This window comes from Glossina fuscipes, unplaced genomic scaffold (genome assembly GCF_014805625.2).
Source record: "Glossina fuscipes isolate IAEA_lab_2018 unplaced genomic scaffold, Yale_Gfus_2 114, whole genome shotgun sequence".
Taxonomy (NCBI): Eukaryota; Metazoa; Arthropoda; class Insecta; order Diptera; family Glossinidae; genus Glossina; species Glossina fuscipes.
Window position 1 is genome coordinate 1,244,849 of NW_023998457.1, and position 20,724 is coordinate 1,265,572.

At 37.6% G+C, this 20,724-nt stretch overlaps 1 protein-coding gene across 3 annotated transcripts in view; it reads left to right on the forward strand.

The window, feature by feature from the left end:
• LOC119639928 (FERM, ARHGEF and pleckstrin domain-containing protein 2) overlaps positions 1–20,724 on the forward strand; it is a 64,069-nt gene that overhangs the window by 33,161 nt on the left and 10,184 nt on the right. For 2 of the 3 annotated variants that reach the window (XM_038037653.1, XM_038037654.1), the window contains exons 6-9: positions 381–455; positions 7,017–7,123; positions 7,289–7,404; positions 7,488–7,743. In XM_038037653.1, coding sequence (XP_037893581.1) covers positions 381–455; positions 7,017–7,123; positions 7,289–7,404; positions 7,488–7,743 — 554 coding nt within the window. Of the gene's footprint in view, positions 1–380; positions 456–7,016; positions 7,124–7,288; positions 7,405–7,487; positions 7,744–8,842; positions 20,673–20,724 lie in introns of those variants that run through there. The other variant, XM_038037652.1, reaches the window with a different exon arrangement.

A 20,724-nucleotide genomic window follows, 5' to 3' on the forward strand; every position in this document is an offset into this window, starting at 1 on the left:
ACATTAAATTAATGAAATTTATTCATTCAAGCGAACATAAAATTTAAAATTCTTCAAATTTTAAAAAATTATATATGCAACATGCCTACATACACATGTACGCTTGTTTTTATGCCATGGCACGTATTCTGTTTACACGGACGCTCTTGCATTTAATGCACTGTAATAGTTTAACAGAATTCTTCCCAAATAATCAGAATAAAAGAGGAAGTATTAGGTCGAATGGATGTTAGTTAACAACGATATTGTATCAAAAGTGCCTGGGATTTTACATTATTTATATTTTGAACAAAATGTTGAGACATCTTGTCATTTTAGTTATATCCGCTATAATTCAAATTTAACTAAAAATATATTATCTTTTTGTTTCTCTTTCATAGATATAGTGGACGTACACAAAAGCAGATAATTGATTTTGTGCGAGAAAACTACGTAAAGCGGCAAAATTTCCAAAGGTAAGTTGCTTGACAAATAAATTGCTATAATATTTTTTTTTCTTTATTGGAAATTTACGGTTTTTGTTTAAGTTGAAAATTTTTATAAAATCTTTCAATTTTCTATTTTTGCTTATTTCTTGATTTTGTTTTCTTTTGCAATTAATATCAGATAATAATTTTGTTTATTGTTTGATGTATTAGTTTTTAGTTTTTTTTTTTTTTTTTTTTTTTTTAGTAATTTTATATGTTTTTCTTTCTACTGCACCCACCGCAAAAAGTTACAAGCATTTATTACTGGGGTTTTCCTCTTTTATGTCCAAAAGAAAACAAAAAATAACGAAGAAAATTATATTCGGTCGTGACCGAATCTTTTATACCACCCATCGCCGTTATCTTAAAGAGAGAGCAAAAAAGTAAAAGAACTAAATTTTCATGCTCTATAATATGGGGAACTTTTAAAAGTTTTTGTTGCCTAAGCCTGAAGGCGTTGTAGGCATGTCCTTTGAAAAGTTTAGCTTACTTCCAAATTCTTTTACAATTGCCTGTAGACAGTTGCTTCATTTTTGTGGCAAGGACAGACAGACGGAAATATGGACGGACATGCTTAAATCAATGTAGAATTTTGTGCTGATCAAAAGTATATGCACTTTGTGGGATCTTGGATGCTTCCTTCTGGGCGTTGCAAACGTTTAGAAAAACGAATGCGCCCCTCATCCTCCGATGATGGATACAAAAAGATACGCCTCAGCGAGTTTATAATATACGCGGAAATACTTTCTTAATTAAAATTTGAGGTTCAATCCGATTCTAGAAACCTTTAAATTATTAAATGCTAATTTCATATTGGCCAACAATGCTTACATCGGAAAACTATCGATCGAAAGCCGAATTTTAAATCTATGGTGGATCGGGGTCGACTCAACTCTTATCTGTCTGTTTATGCTTACCCAATAAATCATTCCACCCGGCATCAGACCTGTAATCAATCGGCTGAGAATTGCCAGTCACTGTTTTATGCCCATCAGAATATAACTCGAACAAGAAATTCGATCATCTTTCTACTTTTTCCGCTGGAAATAGTGCACAGGTACTTGCATTTCAAACTGGAAACAAAACCTTAAATATTAAGCTTTGTATAAAATCTTAATGTCAGTTGATTGATCAAATCTCTGCATACCGCACAACTGTTTACTTATTGGTCATATGAAACAAGTAAAAGCACTACCACGCTGTACACCAGCTTACGGTTATTCATAAAACGGCATTTCAAATAAAAGCGTTATATGGGAAATCGTTGAAAGAGCTGTCTGTCCCGAATCATTTCCAACAGAATCTGTCGTTGGGCCAAAACCAGCCGATTTGAAAAATTTCATCAAAATATCGGAGAAATTGGCGCCTGTAGGTAGGTTCAGCATAAGAACAAAAGACGGACAGACAAACAGAGAAATTTATATCGATGCGGTAAGTGATTCTGAAAAGAATGGTATAATGAGAGGTGTGTCTTTCCCAAAGGCTTCTTGGTGTTGTGTACATTCACGTGGAATTGATACGACCATGTGCCACATTGGTACTTGGTGACAAAAGATGATATATGTACAACATATGATGTATATATATGTATATATATAGATATATGTATATATATATATGTATGTACAAGAAGTGGTGGTATCCAATGTATTCGGCTTAAGTCGAATTTTACTTAAGCCTTGCTTTTATACGTTTTAGATTTCGTACCACATAAGCATCACTCAAATGTTTTTCTTATTCTTTTATTTTGATTATTTATGAAAAAAGTACTTTTTCTTTGAAAACCTTCACGCTTTCTTAAAAAAAAATACAAGAAAAAAAAATGAAACCACACACACCAATATTTAAAAAAAAAAAAAATAAAAACATAAAATGAAAATGCAATTTTAGAAAAGAGAAGAGGATTTTTTCGACTGAATTGGTTATAAATAAAATATAAAGCAAAAAAAAAAAGGAAACTACTTTAAAATAACATCTCCTAAATTTATTTTTGAAAATAAAAAAAAATAAAAAAAGTGAAAAACTATACATAATTACTTTAATTTATTTTTTACAATTTTTTTTGTTTATTTATTTATTTATTTATTTTCTTTGTGAATTGGCTAAAAAAAAAGAAAATATTTAGTTTAGGTTTTATTTGTGTCACCGTCATCTCTCTCTCTCTCTCTCTCTCTCTCTCTCTCTCTCTCTCTCTCGCTCTCTCTTTCTTTCTCTCCTTTTTAACATCAAACTCTTAGTTTCATACTACAGACTTACTTACATATATACACAATAACAATTTCATAGCATTTCTATCATTCGTTCAGGACGAGTAGAAATCTCAGTCCATTCATAATCACCACAGACTAAAAATTTCATGAATTATTAGCAATTCTTTTTTTTTTTTTTTAATATATTAAAAGAAGAAATTTTCATGTTGTCTCTGTATGCGTACGCACTAGAGTTTTTGTAATAGTAAATAGTAGTAGTGTGTGTTAGTAGCTCCAGTTCATTATTTGCACTCTCGCTCGATTCATAAATTTTCATAGAATAATAATTAGTATCACTACATGGATGTTAGTTGTTATCATACACGTACACACCCAAACACACCCACATAAACATATATGTATATATTTACATTTGCCAGTTAGTTTATGTGTTTCCCAGTTTGCTACAGTTTTATTTATTTATATTCTTCCTTTTTTTTTTTTTCTTCTAACATCGCACACCAAAAAAAATATTCGTAGTAAAATTCGAAATATAATACCCGTTCTAGACATGTGTCAAGCGTAGAAAATATATGGTGGTCGTATAATAAGCTGTAGCGATATTTCAAAATTCTTGACGTATACGAAGTTTAATTTCATATCAATTCATTTCGAATATATGACGAGGGAAAAATGCATTTTCGATTCAATTCGCTTTTTCATTGTTTAAAGGTTAAGAACGCTTCGAAAATGTAAAAATGAAAGAACAATACCCGTGGGCCAAAGTGTTTATTGTAAATACATCGTCTTTTAATTTTTTCCTTTCGAAAAAGTGCAACATTTCGCCGTCACATATACGTAACATGCCCCGACAATTTGAAAAAAAAAGGTAGCGCTATTTAAAGCAGGCCCGTGTACAACAGTTTTTACCGTAAACGCTTCGCGAAATTTCATTGTAGCGATTTTGATGTGCAAAGTTAAGGGAACGCGTTGGCACCTGGGTTCGAGAACACACTTGCATTGCGAAAACGGTTTGAGAAGCTTCTTTAAAGAAATTTTGATTTCCAAAATCATACTCGATCTGGTCGACTGTTTTAGTGCAGATGTCCCACTGATTCATGCGATATATTTCAGATATATTTTCAAAAAGTGTACAAAGGCGTTGCCAAATTCAGAAAAGGACATCGTAAACGAAATACGTAAATTTTTTGTGAAGGAAAAACGCTTCCTTGCCGTGACGTGAACAAAATACAAGACAACGAACAGCGTTACGACTCCTATTTTATATATTAACACTTTACATAAGTTAATAAGGACAAGAGAATTTGTCAGTGGGTCCATGTTAAAGTCTTATCCCATATCTATAAAACCGACACTCGGTTTAATTAGTTAATCCTTGTAAAAGTCTCATGCCATATCCTTATAAGCGACGTACCGGTTAATCAGTTGATCCATCGTAAAGTCTTATCCCGTCTCTCTGTAACCGACCCTCGAGCTAATCAGTTGGTTCATGTTAAAATCTTATTCCATATTTCTATAGTCGATAGTCGGGCTTATCAGTTGGTCCATGTTCAAGTCTTATTCCATCTCTCTGTAACCGACCCTCGAGCTGATCAGTTGGTTCATGTTTCAAATCTCATTCCATATTTCTATAGTCGACAGTCGGAATTATCAGTCGGTTTATCAGCAGTATTTAAAGTTTTTGCATTTAAACTTCCGAGGACGAAATGTAAATCAAGTCAAAAACATTTATTTTCATATTCAAATGACAATGAAAGTTTGTGTACGTCACAAGCTTTAGAGTGATCGAAAAATGGTATGACTAAGGCTTTTTCGGCTATTGTGACGCGAAGCATTGCTGCTGAGGCAAACAATTCACGAGGAATATTATTTTAGGCGTTATGCATTGTTTACGTGAAACTAATCCCCAATCTCTTCATATTTCTTTCGCGCTAAAAAATCTCCCCATTCTCCAGCATTGTTTTCTTGAAAGTTGTTTCATAAGAAAATCAAATCATATTGTTTCGTAACAATGAAGATCAGTTTAAGTTAGCGTATTCTTGAAATTTAAAAAAAAAGCTATCCAAGAATTGTTGTCTCCAAAAAATTACTTTTCTAGATAAAGGTAAAAACACTTATCTCGCAACTTACTGAAGATAATCAAATAAAATTTGACACAAGCGTCTGTTGCGACGAAGTTTCTAAAAAAAAAAAACAATACTTGTTTAGGCCCCACATGCATCCACTTCGATGAGCACCCAATGAGTTTTAGTTGTTACTACTTTTGTCCTCACAGGAAAAAAGTCGTGACAGTACACATTCATTTTGAACTTAGGTATTAATGAATACTACAAAGAAACTTCATTTTCTTCTTGATTCCATGTAGAAGGTAAATTAAGAAAAAATGTCTTATATCGAACAAGTAGCAGTAGCTTTCAAGAATTCAATATAAGTATTAGGGCGTCCCATAAGTTTTTTACTTTTTTTTTTGATGCGAAATCAATAGACGACTGATCTCATGTCGATTAAATGGTTATGTGCCATTGTCTTGGAAATGTTAGTGGCATCCTTTATGCCGAGGATTTTCAGAGGCCATATTCTTGATCCGTATCCGTCGTTGCTGAGCGACAGTTGCGATCTTCATCTTTCAAATCAAAATTCCCAGCCCAAAATTTCTTAAAGCATTTTTCGAAGACTTTTGCTCGTTTTAGTATTACTCCTATAAACGGTGCAAATCTCGTCTGCAGTGCAATGAAGCATAACATGCTGAAAATGCTTCTTTTGGCTATTCATATGAAACGGCTTAGAAAAAGATTTTAAAAGAGGGTTTGTAACCAGCGAACCGTACTTTGAAAGAGCTGTGAGTCGATGGAAATCGGTGCCATAAACGAATAATAGATACGCCTGCATGTATACAAACATAGCCGGCTCAAGGTCATACATAGTGGGATGAGGTAAACACTTATGGAACACTCCTATATTTGTCAAGACGCTTTTAAATCCCTAGTTCGTTTGAATAAATTTTAAAAGTGTAACTCTAGAAGTGCGTTTCTTTGAAATTTGTAAAAAGTTTCCATCAGCGATAACATCGGATTTCGCAACACAAACTGCGTTCTTGATCAACTCAATGAAAAATGCGATTTAAATATAACTCCCTGTCGTAAAAGTTGCAATGTTTTCGAAACTTTAACTCGGATTTAAAATATTTCTTTAATAAAACCTTTCTACCAAGTTAAAAAAACTAAAGTTGCTTGTTATTACCAAAAACTCAAATATAAATGTGGTGGTATTTTACTATATAAAATTGTCCATGATATGCTGCCATGTTTAAAAAAAATACGATTGACGACATACGATGTACGACGCATACCGTACGATATACAATAACGTAGGGAGTGGATCTATAAACTTGCAATCAAATATCGTAAGATATATTCCGCAATTCCCCTAACACCATTTCTGTAATTTCTTTTTTTCTTAAATCACGATTTCAAAACTAGACAATGAGGAAATGCTCCTCAATTTTGCCCTCCCACTGCTTAAAGTGTCTTTCCAAAATTATTAAGCCGAGTTATAAGCAACTTCCGTTTTTTTTATCAACCATTTATTTTGTTTTTATTGTTAAAGTCGGAAGGACATCTTGTCTTCAAACGTCGTATCCCCAAAATGGAATTTTACAAACCAATCTCTAACTGCCCGATTAGTTATCAGTCCTTCCGCATTGCAAAACATTGTCCCATAAATTCTAGGGAGTTCTATTAAGTATATATTATCAGAGCAAAACTCACTTGTTTATGTCAAGGTCTTTCAAAATAATGTGGCCTAAAATTAAGTTAAAGACCTGAGAAACGTTAAGGTTTTCTTGTTCGAGTTTTACAATTCGCTAAGAAATAAATTATGGTTTGCTTTGCAAATTCGTAACCCTCTGTAAGAAATTGATCGTCTTATTCCTATTGATTGACTTCAGGGTATTGTTAATTAAATTATTAATGACAGCGCGTGAGCATTTGATTCTTCAAAATGAAACTAAGGAAGGAAAACATTTTTTTTTTTTTTTGTATATTATTTAACAATACTCCTTCCGAAAAGCGTTGATATTCCCGTTAATATGGTGACGTGATCTTAAGTTATTATGTTTTGTTTTTATTTTTTTCCTTTCTTTAATGGATTTTTTTGTTTCTGTAATTACCAAACTTAAATAAAACAAAAAAAAAAAAAGATAAATTTTGGATAGAAAATTTGTCCAAAAAGAGGCATTTAGAGAAAAACAACCAATTTGCAAATAGTAATAATAATATAATGTGAAACGTGGCAACACTTAAATCAATCAATCCTCTTGTCTTTTCTTTTCTTGCTGCAGGTCACAGTCATTCCGGCAAGGGCCCTTGAATGCTAGTAGCCGAAGTCAATCGCATACCTATGTGAACTCCAGCATTTCAGCCAATCCTTTACTCCCAATTAATACCGGTTTGTATTTTATTATTATTTTATTTTCTTTTTTATAATCTTTTCTTTTCCTTCTTATTTTTTTTTTTTAATATTTTTAATTAAATGGTTTTTGTTTTACACAATTATTATTAATCTTTAAGAAAGAAACTATAATTTTGTCATGTTTTTATGTCTTCTTTACAGCGGGTTGGGATTATCGCAATCCATGCACCGACTCGATGACGCCTTCTCTGACGAAGAAGGCAGCGGATACCTTGGATCGCCGACAAGACAATCCTACCGACCACATGCGTTCTCAAGTATTAATTTTTACTAAAACAATAAATAAATAGGTTTTTTTTTTCTAAATAATTTTTTTTTTTTTTTTTAATAATAAAAATAGGTCACAGCAGCCCAGGTGGAGATTTATCCGACGAAGAGTTATGCTCCGGAATCGCCAACCTCGGGGGCGGCACAGCAACACCACTCGGCAGTATCTACGGAACAAATGAGTTCGAAACGCTCTGCCTCACCGCAGGGCCGACAATCATGGACTTCACCTCAACACAACAACAGCAATCACAGCAATCATCATCCAACACTCCAACAACAGCGCGCCCCAGATCAGGCTCGTGTGCATCAAGGCGATCACAATTTAGGTAAGCTTTCTAATGTAATAAATTTTTTATGTTTACAAAACAATCTATTTTACTTTAACTGGCTCCCTTCAATATATTTTTATTCTTAAGAAAAATATTTTGATACTTATTTTTATCTATCCACCACAAGAAATATATTAGATATAATTAAGAAAATATGCCATATATATATTCTTTACATCAGGGTGAATACAAACAAATTGATTCTTCGAACTCTATCTGTCCGTCTGCCAATTGAAGCTAGGGTTACTACCTAAAAACACTGTCTAGAAAAAGGCACTTAGTCTCAAAGCCCTTCCAATTACGTTCATTAGACTAACGTCGTGAACTAACAAAATGTGTTCATCGAATTATCTGCAAACACGGAAGAAAAAAACTTTTCAAGTTTTTACTAAAAAACTGGCCACTTTTGTTTCTAAGTGATTTCCTCAAAGTTGAGTCACTTTTAGCTTGGCTTCAAGGCATTTCCTTTTTTCCAAGTTAAAATTTTAGCTACGTGCAGTCACTAATTAACAATTTCCGCTATAGAGCATATATAAATAAGGAGTGGTGCATATGGTAACGAAAAACTGCAAGACAGCAAAATGTTGAAATAGGAATTGAATTTTACACTACGCACAACATGTACGACAAAGTGGTACGGTCTACGCTCTGTGTATGCATTTGTGGTGGGTATTGAAAATTTCGACCCAGGTCGAATATATCTTCTTTTCTATTTTTGCATAATTTTAAAAGCACTCTTTTTCAGATTACTAGTTTACCTCATTTTCGTTAAACTTTCGTTAAGTTATTATCGGTTTTTAATGGTTCCTAAGTTTGCATATTTAGTGCTTAAATCATTTAAAAAGGTTGTAAGAAGTTGATGCATGGAAATTTTGTGTTCGAAAATTTATAGTTTTTATGGTTTACACAAAAAACAAAAAAAAAAAAGACAATATAAAAAGTAGTAAAATCTTACCTCTTTATAAAAACGTAAATGAAGTACCAATAAATTTGTTTTCTTAATAATTTCTTTCAAATTTTATCGCATGAAACGAAAAATAAAATATAATTGAAACTAAAATAAAATAAATCAACAACGATGAAAAATATGAAACAGGTCTGAGCCACTTGTCCCACTTATACAGCAGCAGCACCCCTCGTCGAGTCTCAGTGGCATCCCAAGCGTATGTCCCTGTATCGCCGCAACACATTGCCATCATCAGCAACAGCAGCAGCAACAACAATACCAGCAACACCCACCACACTATCACCACCAATACGGTGGGTCTTTCGGTGGATCTCAACAGCTCTATGGAATTGGATCAGGTGGAGGAGGGGGTGGGGGTGGAAGTAGTATTGGATCATCCGCCGGTGCTCCTATTACCGGAGGAACAGGAGGAATTGGACCTGGTCTCACAAGAGGAGGAAGTGGATTCGGTCTTGACAGCATCTACTACCAATCGGGAGAGTATGGTTTCGGCACAGGGTCAAACGCAAATTGCCCCTCATCCGCAGCTTCGGTTACAGGAGTCCCGATCGCAAACTGTCACCCCAACCCATTATAGCAGTACCAATTATTCGATGTCTAAACAGTGCTCAATGCTTAACAATGCGACCTCAACGGAAACCGAAACAGACAATATTATCTACACGGACATTACTGACGTCGGTCATTATAAGTACCCTAACTTTAATGCTGCGAAAATGGAAAATAAGATTTCAAACAGTGATACACTTAATTTAAATGATCGAAATGACATATATGCTACGGTTAATCGGAAAAACAAATCCAAATCTCGTGAAAAGCATTTTAGTGATGAATTTATTGATGAATCGATACTTCACTATACGCGAGCCAAGCAATTAGGGATAGCAGCGGATATACGTATGCCGTATGGCTCAGCCACGCATAGCGAACATTCTAGTCTCAGTTATCATTTTCATAATGATCTTAATCATCCTTCCGATTCGTCATCTTCATATTTTGGTACAGGTTTCAATACGAAACGTTATCCTTCGACTGTTAATAGTGATCGCAATAAGTTAGCGTTTTCCGATAATTATTTAAATCCCTCCATGGATTCCCAATCCTCTGCTTCAGGTATTAGCATTCCCAGACACACTCACTCTTTACCACGCAATTCCGAGTTATCGGGTGTAGATTCGGTCGATTCATATGACAGCCATTATCTTACGCATCATTCGATTAGCAATTTACAGCGAAGTTCGAATATACCGCGCGCCAGTAGTTCAGGATATCGTCACCACACTTATCATTTGCACGATAGCAAGCCCGTCAGCTCTGCTGAAGAGCGTAGCGCTGCTGGGTCACCAATGGATCGTTTCAAAACCTCCTCCGAAAAGCTCGAATATCAAATGTCTTCAGCCAATTTGTATTCCACGGCCCAATATAATGAAAATGTCGCGTATAATGGTGAAGATCAAGAGGACGGAGATGACGAGGAAGATGTCGACGGTGAAAATATATATGATCAAGTAGAAAAAGAGTCCTGGCTAAAAAGCTCCTCTTGCAGAGATCTTTATGATTTTTCTACATTCTACGGCCGTGAGAAGTCCAAACCGATGACTGCTTTCGATAAGGAGTTCTTTTCGTTTAATCGAATTGATTCTCCTGTTACACGTTACGATGATTCAAGGCATTCGATGTATCTTACAAAGAATCATTCGATCGATGCCACTCAAGGCTTTTCACCTCTTGATCACACTAAAGTGTATTCTTCTAGCTATCCAGGCAGCACTTATAATACACAAGATCATCATCATCGACGTGGCTATGGTCATCATGTAGATTACACCGGATCACAAGATGATATCTCGCAAGATAGTTACGAATTGCTGGAGAAATATGATATTGACTTTTTCAGTAATCGACGCCGTTCTGAAGATCACGCTCGTTCCTGTTCTTTAGATTCCGGCAATTATATCCCCTCAGACGATGAATCAGTATCCGAACATCACCAAAAATATCGTTCAGCAATGGATGTCAAGTGTAAATCTGCAGTTGACATTATGAACGAAATTTGGGATGCCGAGGATCCTCGCTATTTACCGCGTGAGAAACTGTGTGTTAAATCTGATGGCAGTTTCTATAAAAAAATTAAAGACACTTTGTCTCGCACTTCGAGCCAAGAAAGTCGTAGTGAAATTTATGAAACCAAAATCTCCCGTAGCTCAGATTCGAGCAAAAAATCTCGCGACAGTCTTTACCACACTGACAGTAAAAAATCCCGTGAAACTACCAAGTCTAAGACATCAGTAGCTTCTAGCCAGGATTCTAAAGAATCCCTCGTAGGTGACTGTCTTGGCAGAAACTACGAGATGCCAACCACTACTGGTAAAAAATATAAACATCTGAGCAAAAAAGAACAATTTTTACAATCAAGCCAAGAGTCTAAGAGCGATTACTACGATGCTGTTGAATCTGTCGAGACCGATAGCTTATGCGGCCGACAGAAAGTAAAAAGTCATGACTGCCTGCTTTCTGACACCCACAGTGCAAATAGCTCATTCTATGATAGTCGGGATACTTATTCCACTTTTCCCAGTAATAAAACTCATAAAACGTCTAAAGTTCACTCCATAAGTTTACAAAATGTTGAAATCGAACGCAATGCCAAGTCCTTTGGCTCCAAATCACCAGAAATTCTTACAAACACTCCGGCTACCGTCAAAAAACGCGAAGAAAAAGAAATTCAAACCAACGATTCGATCGATCAAACAGCTCCCTTCAGAAAAACGGATTCGCAATCGTGTAAAATATCTGCTTTTCGTAGACGTTCTGATAGCGAAAATATTTTCAGTTTTGATCAGGATCGCATAGAGTGTATTGAAAAATACGGCAAGCACTGGGAAAGTCCTGGCAAAGAGGAAAAATCTAAACAAAGTCCGGAGTATCCTTTAACACCAGAATTAATATCAGAATTTGAGAAGCAACAAAATCGAGTTATTCACCAGAGAATTACACGCAAAGAAGAACTTATGGCTAAAACGCACTTTGAGGAATACAATCCTATAATGGTACCGTTAAATTATAGTCATGCTACAGTTGAACGCACGAAAAGTGATCCTAATTCTTTAGCAAATCGAGCTCGTTTGGGCAGTAACTCTCGACGTCATGTGCTTATGCATCAAAAGTCCATTGATCTTACACCCGCCGATTCCAGCGACGAAGACTATATTTACAAACAGATCCCTAGTGCCCCGCCTCTTTGCAAAGCTCATGGCAACTTTGAAATTCCCAAATGCTATGATACACAACCAGTTCCCGTGGTTGATATTGTAAAAACCGGTTTTGAGATGCCCAAAAGCTTCTTCATGGAATACGATCGCCGGTTTACAAAAATACTAAAGGAAGATATTCCGTACATTCTGCACAAACGTCATGTTATGAACGGAACTGCCCCTTCGCCTAATGACAAGAAACATGCAAAACCTAAATCTCCCAAGTCCCCAAAATCACCGAAATCTCCCAAATCACCGAAATCGCCAAAATCCCCAAAATCACCTAAAGTCGAAGGTAGCAAGTCAATGATTGTGTCCAGTGTTGGAGCAGTCGACTTTCTACCAGATATTTTAGATAGTCTGTTACCAGCGGAAACCAAAGAATTTCTTTTTACTCAAAATATAGACCTCTCCAAAGTGGATCCCATTACTTTAGAAATAGACAAAACTATACCAACTATACAACTGTCGTCACCTAAACGTGATATAACAATGCAAATGGATCCTTCGTTGTTGGAAAAATTGAATAAGAAGCTCAGCCAAATTGAAAGCGATTCCGCCACTAGTTCAAGAACGGAAAGCCTGCAACAACAGAAGAATAAACTTGAACAAAAACAAATAGAATTACTACAAAGTTTAAGAAAAGAGCTACAAGCAAACGCGCGAAAAGCGGTCAAGTCCAGAGTTATACCTAAAACAAAGATATCAGTTAAACCAAAGAAAGCTAAGACCCGTATAACATCATTCTCGTCCGATGACGAAAGTCTTGATTCCGACGATGTGTTTGGATCTGCAGAAGCAATACCAGCGCATCTGGAATTCTCTCCTCCCCAATCGCGTAAAGAAATAGAACCGATCTTACGTATAGAACAAAGTCGTTTAATTTCTGCCGCTTGGGGTAGAGGTCAGACAATGAGTTCAACAGAAATTGAAGGATCTCCACCACAATGTAGGCGTTTAGCCGAATTGGAAAGCCGTTACCATACAAATAACAATAAGTTAGATCCGCAATATGCTAATGCCACAGAACTGCGACGTATATCTGAACGGTCCATATCCATACCATCTTCAGAGGATGAACCTCATGTGCCAGCTCGGCACAAAGACGAATGTACCAACGAATATCAACGCAACGAAAATATTCCGTCACCGATACTCGAACATACCGAGTTCTTTCGAAGCAACGACGACATATACGAAACGTGCCATGAAGAAAAAATTACTGCATCCGATATTGATTATACACTTAAGAAAAAAACCTCTCAGCAACGTTCTGATAAAACTAAGTCTAAGGTGAAATTGATTGAAGAGATTATTGACTCATCGTTAGTAATGCGCTCCAAAGGGCATGCTCCTATACTCTTCGCTCATGCTCGTCTAAATCTCTCAGAAGGCTCAGTATCTCTCCAACGACAAAAAGCTACGCTCGAATCGCCGACGACTGAAAGGCGGACAAAGAGTTTAGATACTCCCGTCATATCGCTACATCGTTTGCCACCTATGAATGCTTTTTCGTCTAAAGACGATACGGTTGGCTTTGAGGAAGAGGCCGAAATCCTTGAAGAGAAAACTTTAGAGCATGTGAAACCCCAACAACAGGATGATGATACAGCAGATAGTGTGCATTCATGTGCTGGATCTATTCCTACTCAAAGCAGTTATGTTACACCTAGTAAAGATTTGCTCCTTAACGCAATAACTATAGATGCGGAAGAAATGGGATTATTAAACCAACTTAAATTTATAGAAAAAATTGCATTGCAGGGTGTGAAAATTAAAGATAAAAAAAAGTCCAGAATGAAACTGAAAAGTGGAAATCATTTGATTTTAAATATACCTAAATATAGGTTCACGGATTGGTCACCTTACAGCTCAGCAAACAGCTCTAGGAAAACGTCCCCTGGAGTATCGCGGGCCAGCAGTATAGAGAGTACAGGGAAAGGGAAGCTAAAAGCTTCTCAAAATGATATATGCAAATCGAAATCCTTCACATCTCGATCACGCCCAGAATCTAGGCGCACTAGTGCTGATGATATCAAACAACAGCATTTACAAAAAGATGGTAAAGGTAAAAAGACCAGTCCTAAGGAACGACCACGTTCAATTGAAGCTCGTCGTCTTAGCAAGGATAAGAGCAAAAGTCAAGAAGAAACTGAAGCCGACATAATTAAACGTAAAGAGCGCCAACAAAAACTTTATGAGTCTGCTATGAAACAAACCATTACAATGTTGAGTCCGGTAAAAGATACTCTACCGCCCTTCCCTGCACCTGAAGATAAAATTTCTGTAAAAACCGAAGGTGATAAAATAATAATCGAAACGGAATTTAAAAGCAAAGCTGAAGACCACGTTTTAATTGCTAAAGCTCCCCGAAAGCTGGATACTTCGTTGGTGAAATTCAGCCGTAGTTTTGACGAGGGCCGTAGCCCTGATAAGCTTGAAAAAGCAAGCCGCAGCTTTGAGGATCGTAACAAATCTTTTGAAGAATCTGAAAAGTCCGATGTACCAGATGACATGATAATTAAGTCGCCTAAAAAAATTGCCAAAAGCCAGGAAATTAAACAAAAAATTGAAGGTCCTGTGATCCTTCAAAAAAAAATCGATATCAAATCCAGCAGCATGGAAAGACCTGCAGAGCATCATTATCTAGGAACAGACGTAAAAGCACGCAGTTTAGACGACAAGAAACAAAATCAAACGGATACAAGAAAAACTGAGGAGAAACTGCCTATACGAAGTGCTATAGGTGATCGACGAATGTTTGCGCATCAATTTAATGTGCAAGAAGATATAGACATGCAAGCTGTTATTTCCGAAAGACGGTCATTAGAAATATTAAAACGCTCTTTGCCTTCCGAAGATACCAAAGATAGTGAGGGTACTTACAGTCGCAAACCTTCGACTGCGGATAGCTTAGACTCGTTTGTTTCCGTAGACGAAAGCCATTCTCCAGCCAGTAAAAGTCCTGTACCTCCAGCTGAAGGAGGTTATCCTCATCGAGTGCCAACTATTGAGTGCGAAGAGGCGTCGATTGAAGAAGACGATAATTCTATGGGATCACGACATTTAAAAGTTTCACGTTTAGATACTAATCGTTTAAGTTTGGATCGTAGCCGTAGCGACGAAACTGGTTCCTGGATGACTGTTGAATGTGACGAATTTGTCGGCTCAGATACATCGGACAATGAACCTCGCACCTTAGAACCAGAACGTAATGTGCTTGAGACGCAAGCCACTCTTGACGATGCCGTTCCGCTAGAATATTCTAACTGTGCTACCCCAACTTCTGATCTTAATATACTAGTGACACCGCCTAACACTAGTCCCATGATTGAGAAATCAGTAATAGAAACTTTCGAAAAACAAATGGAAAGACCAGAACCAAAAAAAAAACCTATACTTGAAAAACAAAGTGATAAATCAAAGAGTTCTGATTCATGGACCAGCGGCGAAAAGGACGTGAGTCCTGCAAGAGGAGAAAAACAACAAGAGTGGAGTTTATCAGTCAGCGCGGGTAAAGAAAAAAGTTCCGTGGAAGAAGAATCTAGCGTCAGTTGTTCTATTGCCAGACCAATGGGTATATCACAAGATTTTGGGGACGTTGAAGCAAAAAAATGCATGGAGCTTAAACAAAAAATGTTGAACCTAGAAATAAGTAAAACTGCTGACAGTAAACCGCCACCGTCGAGTCCACTGTCAAGAGACACAACTCCTACAAATGATCCTAGGCAAGGACAAGCAGAAAATAAGGTTGTGGTCAAAAAGCCTTCTACCCCTACTTTAGAGAAACAAAGTCCTATCGATTTAGGCATAAGCACAGAATCTTACTTGGAGCCCATAGAAGAAAAAATAGCTAAAATTTTACAGCGGCCGGAGGATACTGAATCTAGTTCGGGAAGTTCTAAAAAGCCTCCAAAAATCGAAAAGCCTGTTAGAAAATTAGCTGTTGGGCGGGCAGATAACGATAAAGCTCTAAAATCTGGTAGCAGTTCTCAGGAATCTAAATCAAGTTTTGACTCTAAGGGTTCACTTAGTGTAGAATCTCGTGGATCATTTGAAACGGAAAGCAGTTCAGGATCCATGGGGGCTGCTCAAAGACGAGGCGAACTACAAATGAAAGAGCAGCAGTCTACATGGAAGGCCTTCCCTATAGAGAGCAGCGGAAGCTCCAGTACCGACGATCCATGGCATCATGTAGATACCGATGGTTATGAACGTTATGATGCGAACAACCCTTTACGCGATTCTTCAGACAGCGAATTCAAAGAAGTTTCACCAGATGATCAAAAAGAGAGCGACACTAGCTTTCAAGATGAATTGAATGACTTTCCAACTACTTTTGGTTACCCAGCTATGACTAGTTCCCTAAGCGGCATTGGCGTTAATCCTACTGATATCATTGGGTATAGTACGGGCTTTACTCTGGGGAGAACTTTATCAAGAATATCTGAGCGTAGTACAGCTTCTGAGAAATCTAGCATGGAGGACGACGTTAGCAAAGCTTCAACACACTCTGTAAGCATGCGAGACGAATCAGTAGGCTCCACAGATCATCAACCCAGTTTAAGTTCAGATTCCAGAAGTAATACTAACTTAGCCTATATATCAGACGCAGATCGACGAACATCTGCCGAAATGCCAGAAATACCATGCGATTCTGCCACTGGAGATCGTTTATCCAGCATAGGTAGTTTAAATGAACCAAAATCGCCCACCGTAGTAACAGGACGTTTTTCGGTCACTCAAGTTGAAGAGGAGCAAGGAGAAGATCGTCATACTTTGATGTGTTTATCGAATGCTGGCAGCCAAGATTCGGAAGATTGGCCATTGCCCGAAATACCGTTCGATCACGTTCCAGTAAAGCCAGAGGAATCTATATATCACATGCCCGACCTTGATAAGCCCGTACCCAAATCTTTTTGTTGGAAAGCTAGTAGGTCCTTCCAGTCGCAGGACTCTCAAGATTGGCCTTCACCACCATCTAGCGCAATAGATGTACCGATTGTTATAGAAAATGTGGAGACTTTCTATACTTCGGAAGCGCAAAAAGCCGATCAAGTGATGATCGAATCATTTACGGCAACTGATCAAACAGAAGACGAATTTCAATCGCCAAACGAAGATAGGCTTTCCAATGAAGATTTTCCAATCACGCCTCCAGATGCAACTAGAATCCTATCTTACGAAGACACAGCATATTTGATGTCATCAGCATTCGATGATAAAGATTTTGGCAGTGATGACTTACAACATGACACTCCCACTTGCTTAAGTTCAACTTTAAGCGCTGCTTCGTGTTTATCTAATTCATTCAACATTACTTGTTCATCTTCGCCCAAGTCCCAGCAGTTCAGCTCTTTACGAAAAGATTCTAGTCCCGACTCCGTCGTAATGTCACAACCAACGCGTTCACCTGCGCCACGCAGTCCTCTCTCAGAAGATGAAGTGTTCTCTGGAGATGATGTTTTCATGCCTGGCACAATACGTGTTCAATTATCTCCTGATGAAAACCGCACCCATGAGTACATACGAAAATTATCACGTGGATCCAATAATTCAGATACCTCCATAGACGATATTCTGTCCACATCCGGTGGCACTTATATGGATGATCAAACGACAGTTAGGCGCAACTTTGAACCGCGTCTAAGTAGTGGATCCTGTAAGAAATGCAGTCACTCCAGTCATTCAGAAGAAGAAACCAGTTCCATTGGCACCGATTTAGATGGCACCGTGCGGATGGGCTTACAACAAAAAAAATGCACGCATAGCTCGCATTCAGAAGATACTTCCATAGGTTTAAGTATTTCCGAATGGTCTACAGGTACAAATACAGTTAGACAGTACGCGAATCTTTCAGGATCAGATAGTTTGTCGGCTGTTTCAACACATTCTTGTGCAAAAAGTGAAAAGTCATATCACACAAAATCAAGCATGAGTTCGATAAACAAATCCGCTGAAAGTCTAAATGAGCAAAGTTGTAGCTTTTCAAACAAATTTTCGGGTGAAAATGGTTCATCTGATGGCCTTCGTTATGACATTTTGTCAAATTCGGAAACCGACAAAATGTCTGAAACAACTTCGGCCACAAAAAGCGACGATACAACTTTAACGTTAACAGAAATGGCCCATACCATCACTGAATGGTCCACATCCAGCAGCAGGACATTAGTAGGAGCAGGAGCGGGCGAAGGCCAAACAGCGGAACTTAGGGGAGGAAATCGACGAGGCAGTTACATCGATTATGCACCAATTAAACAGACGAGATTGGGTAATAACAAAAAGTCTCCCAGTGAAGAGAAAAGAAGCTCTTTACCTCAAGTGCATCGAAGAAGTGGAAGTAATGGTAATCAACGCGTAAGCACTGAAGATGTAGTTCAAAGAACATCTCCACCAAAAATAAATGATAATGTCAGACCGGGAGTGCCAGTACGTGTTCTTGGGAAAGATGACATGGCTGACACTTCAACCGCGGCACGAAAACGTAAATCGTTGGAGATGATGTCGAAACTTTACCAAAGTCAAGAGATTTGTTCTGAAAGTGAATCATTTGTAGAGCGCTTGTATTCCCCGAATGAAAAATTAACAGAACGTTATCAAAGTCAAGAATTCGTGCCACTGCATGTTCAATCGCAACCACAATCAACTAGCCAAGCATCAGGACAAACAAAAACTCAGAAGCCAAAAGCCCCTCAACCACCTGGAAAGCCAAAACCGCAACAACCAACTGCCAAACCAAAATTGAAAGTCACGCAACCTTTAATGCAAGCCTTATTGAAACACATGAAAACCCCGGGAAAAGCTGAGGAAGCAGCAGCAGCCGCCGCTGCTGCCACCAGCGAAAGTGCAACCGTTTCGCAGCAACAAGAGGAAGAGAAGATGAAACCTAAACCGCCGCCTATACCGACAATTCCACCTATTACTACGCCCGATGATTTACCAAAAACCATAAGTCCGCCAGGTGAAAAGCCTTTAGCTAAGCACCATAGCTACGATGATAAAACTCTGTCAAAGTCACAAATACGAGAATATAAAACCAGTAAAATACGGCAATCGAACTCATTCCATGAGCATATGCTCGCCCAATCTCAACAATCCTCCATTGAATCTATGCCTCCTCGCATTGACGAAGAGTTATCGTCTGTGGGCGGAGGTACTACTAGTGGAGCCTCATCGGCCACCAATACGACAAATACTTTGAACAGCGAAAATACGACGAGCACTGAAAACTTATCACCTATGTTGCCGCAAAGAGCTGAAAAATTAATAAAATGCTCTCCCTATTATTCGAGCAGTTTGAGTTCCGAGTCACCACCCAACCAACTAATACAAAAGCCACCACGTAAAAGTTCCATTTCACGGGCGCCAATGGTAAAAAGCCCGCCAAGTGGCAACGATACTGACAGTTCTGTGGATGTACGGGCTCAAGATCCTAAATTACGCAGTCGAGGTTATCGGAAAAAACGACAAATAACGGCGAAACGCTTAAAGCCTAGCGATCGCATGCCTATGGAACAAGAAAGTTCAGAATGTTCGGAAGGTTATTTGCCAGGACCCGATTCTGATCCTTCAAATAGGCTAGACGATCAATACTACGAGTTTGACGAAGAGCTTGAGCAAGAAACCGATGAGTACGATGATTATCCCCAATACTCGGGGGCTGCATATTCATCCACCTCATCCGCTTTCGAGAGTTTAGATATGACGGATAATGTCGATGAAATGGGCTTCCCGCGCTATGATCGTCTCAGTCACATAACACAGCCTATTTATCATCAAGCTTTCCAGCAAATTCAAGCCCGTACAAATTATACGACAACCAAGCCAGCACCTACCAATCATCCAATGCCACCACCGAATGGTCAACCCATTAAACCAGCCCGTACTAAGAAACGTCAACTAAAACGCGAGGATTCTATGATGGGCTCCTCAGCACAATCCTCAACGTCGATACATTACAGTAAAATTCATTATCGCGGAGAAGAAAGCGAAGTAGAAACAAAAGCCGGTCTTTCAGATGATGTGAATAACAGCAGCGAAGACAGCGGTAGATTTATACGAAGTTCTGGAACGATACGTCGTGCGACCGTCTCGCAACAAATATGCAAAACCGATCGAGACGACATCGAATTACCCTATCCCGATTTTTTGTCCGATTGCGAAACTGAGCCCATAGAATATGAACGTTTTGCTTGTGGCCTTGATATACGAGTTGACCCACCACCCAAATTTCATGATTCCGATGATTTGAGTGATCAGTAAATGATTAAAAAATCGCAAGCATTCAGTTCCCTTAAAGACTTTACAAAGTTAACACATAAAACAATATAATCAAAATAAATTTTAAAAAACTTTTACAAATCTATAACCACTTGGGGGGCAAAAAAAAAAAACGAATTAAGAGTTTAACGAAATGTTTTTAATTCAAAGAGAAAAAAAAATTTTTTTTTCTTACTTCCCCTAAAATATGTACGGTATAAAGTGAAATCATATTCATTAGTAAGATGCAAGACGGAACTAATGCAATTTCTTCACAGTAAAATTCGAAATAAATTTAATACAAACATGATTATATAAATTATACTATAATCTGAAAACGAACGATACGTAGAATGTTGTCTGTAGTTAAAATTGATAATGATAATAAAAATAAAATACATACGAAAATTCATATAGGTTGAGTTATTTATTTAAAAATAAATAACAAAAATTGTTATAGCAACAAAAAAAGTTACAAAATGTTAACAAGAACAGCAA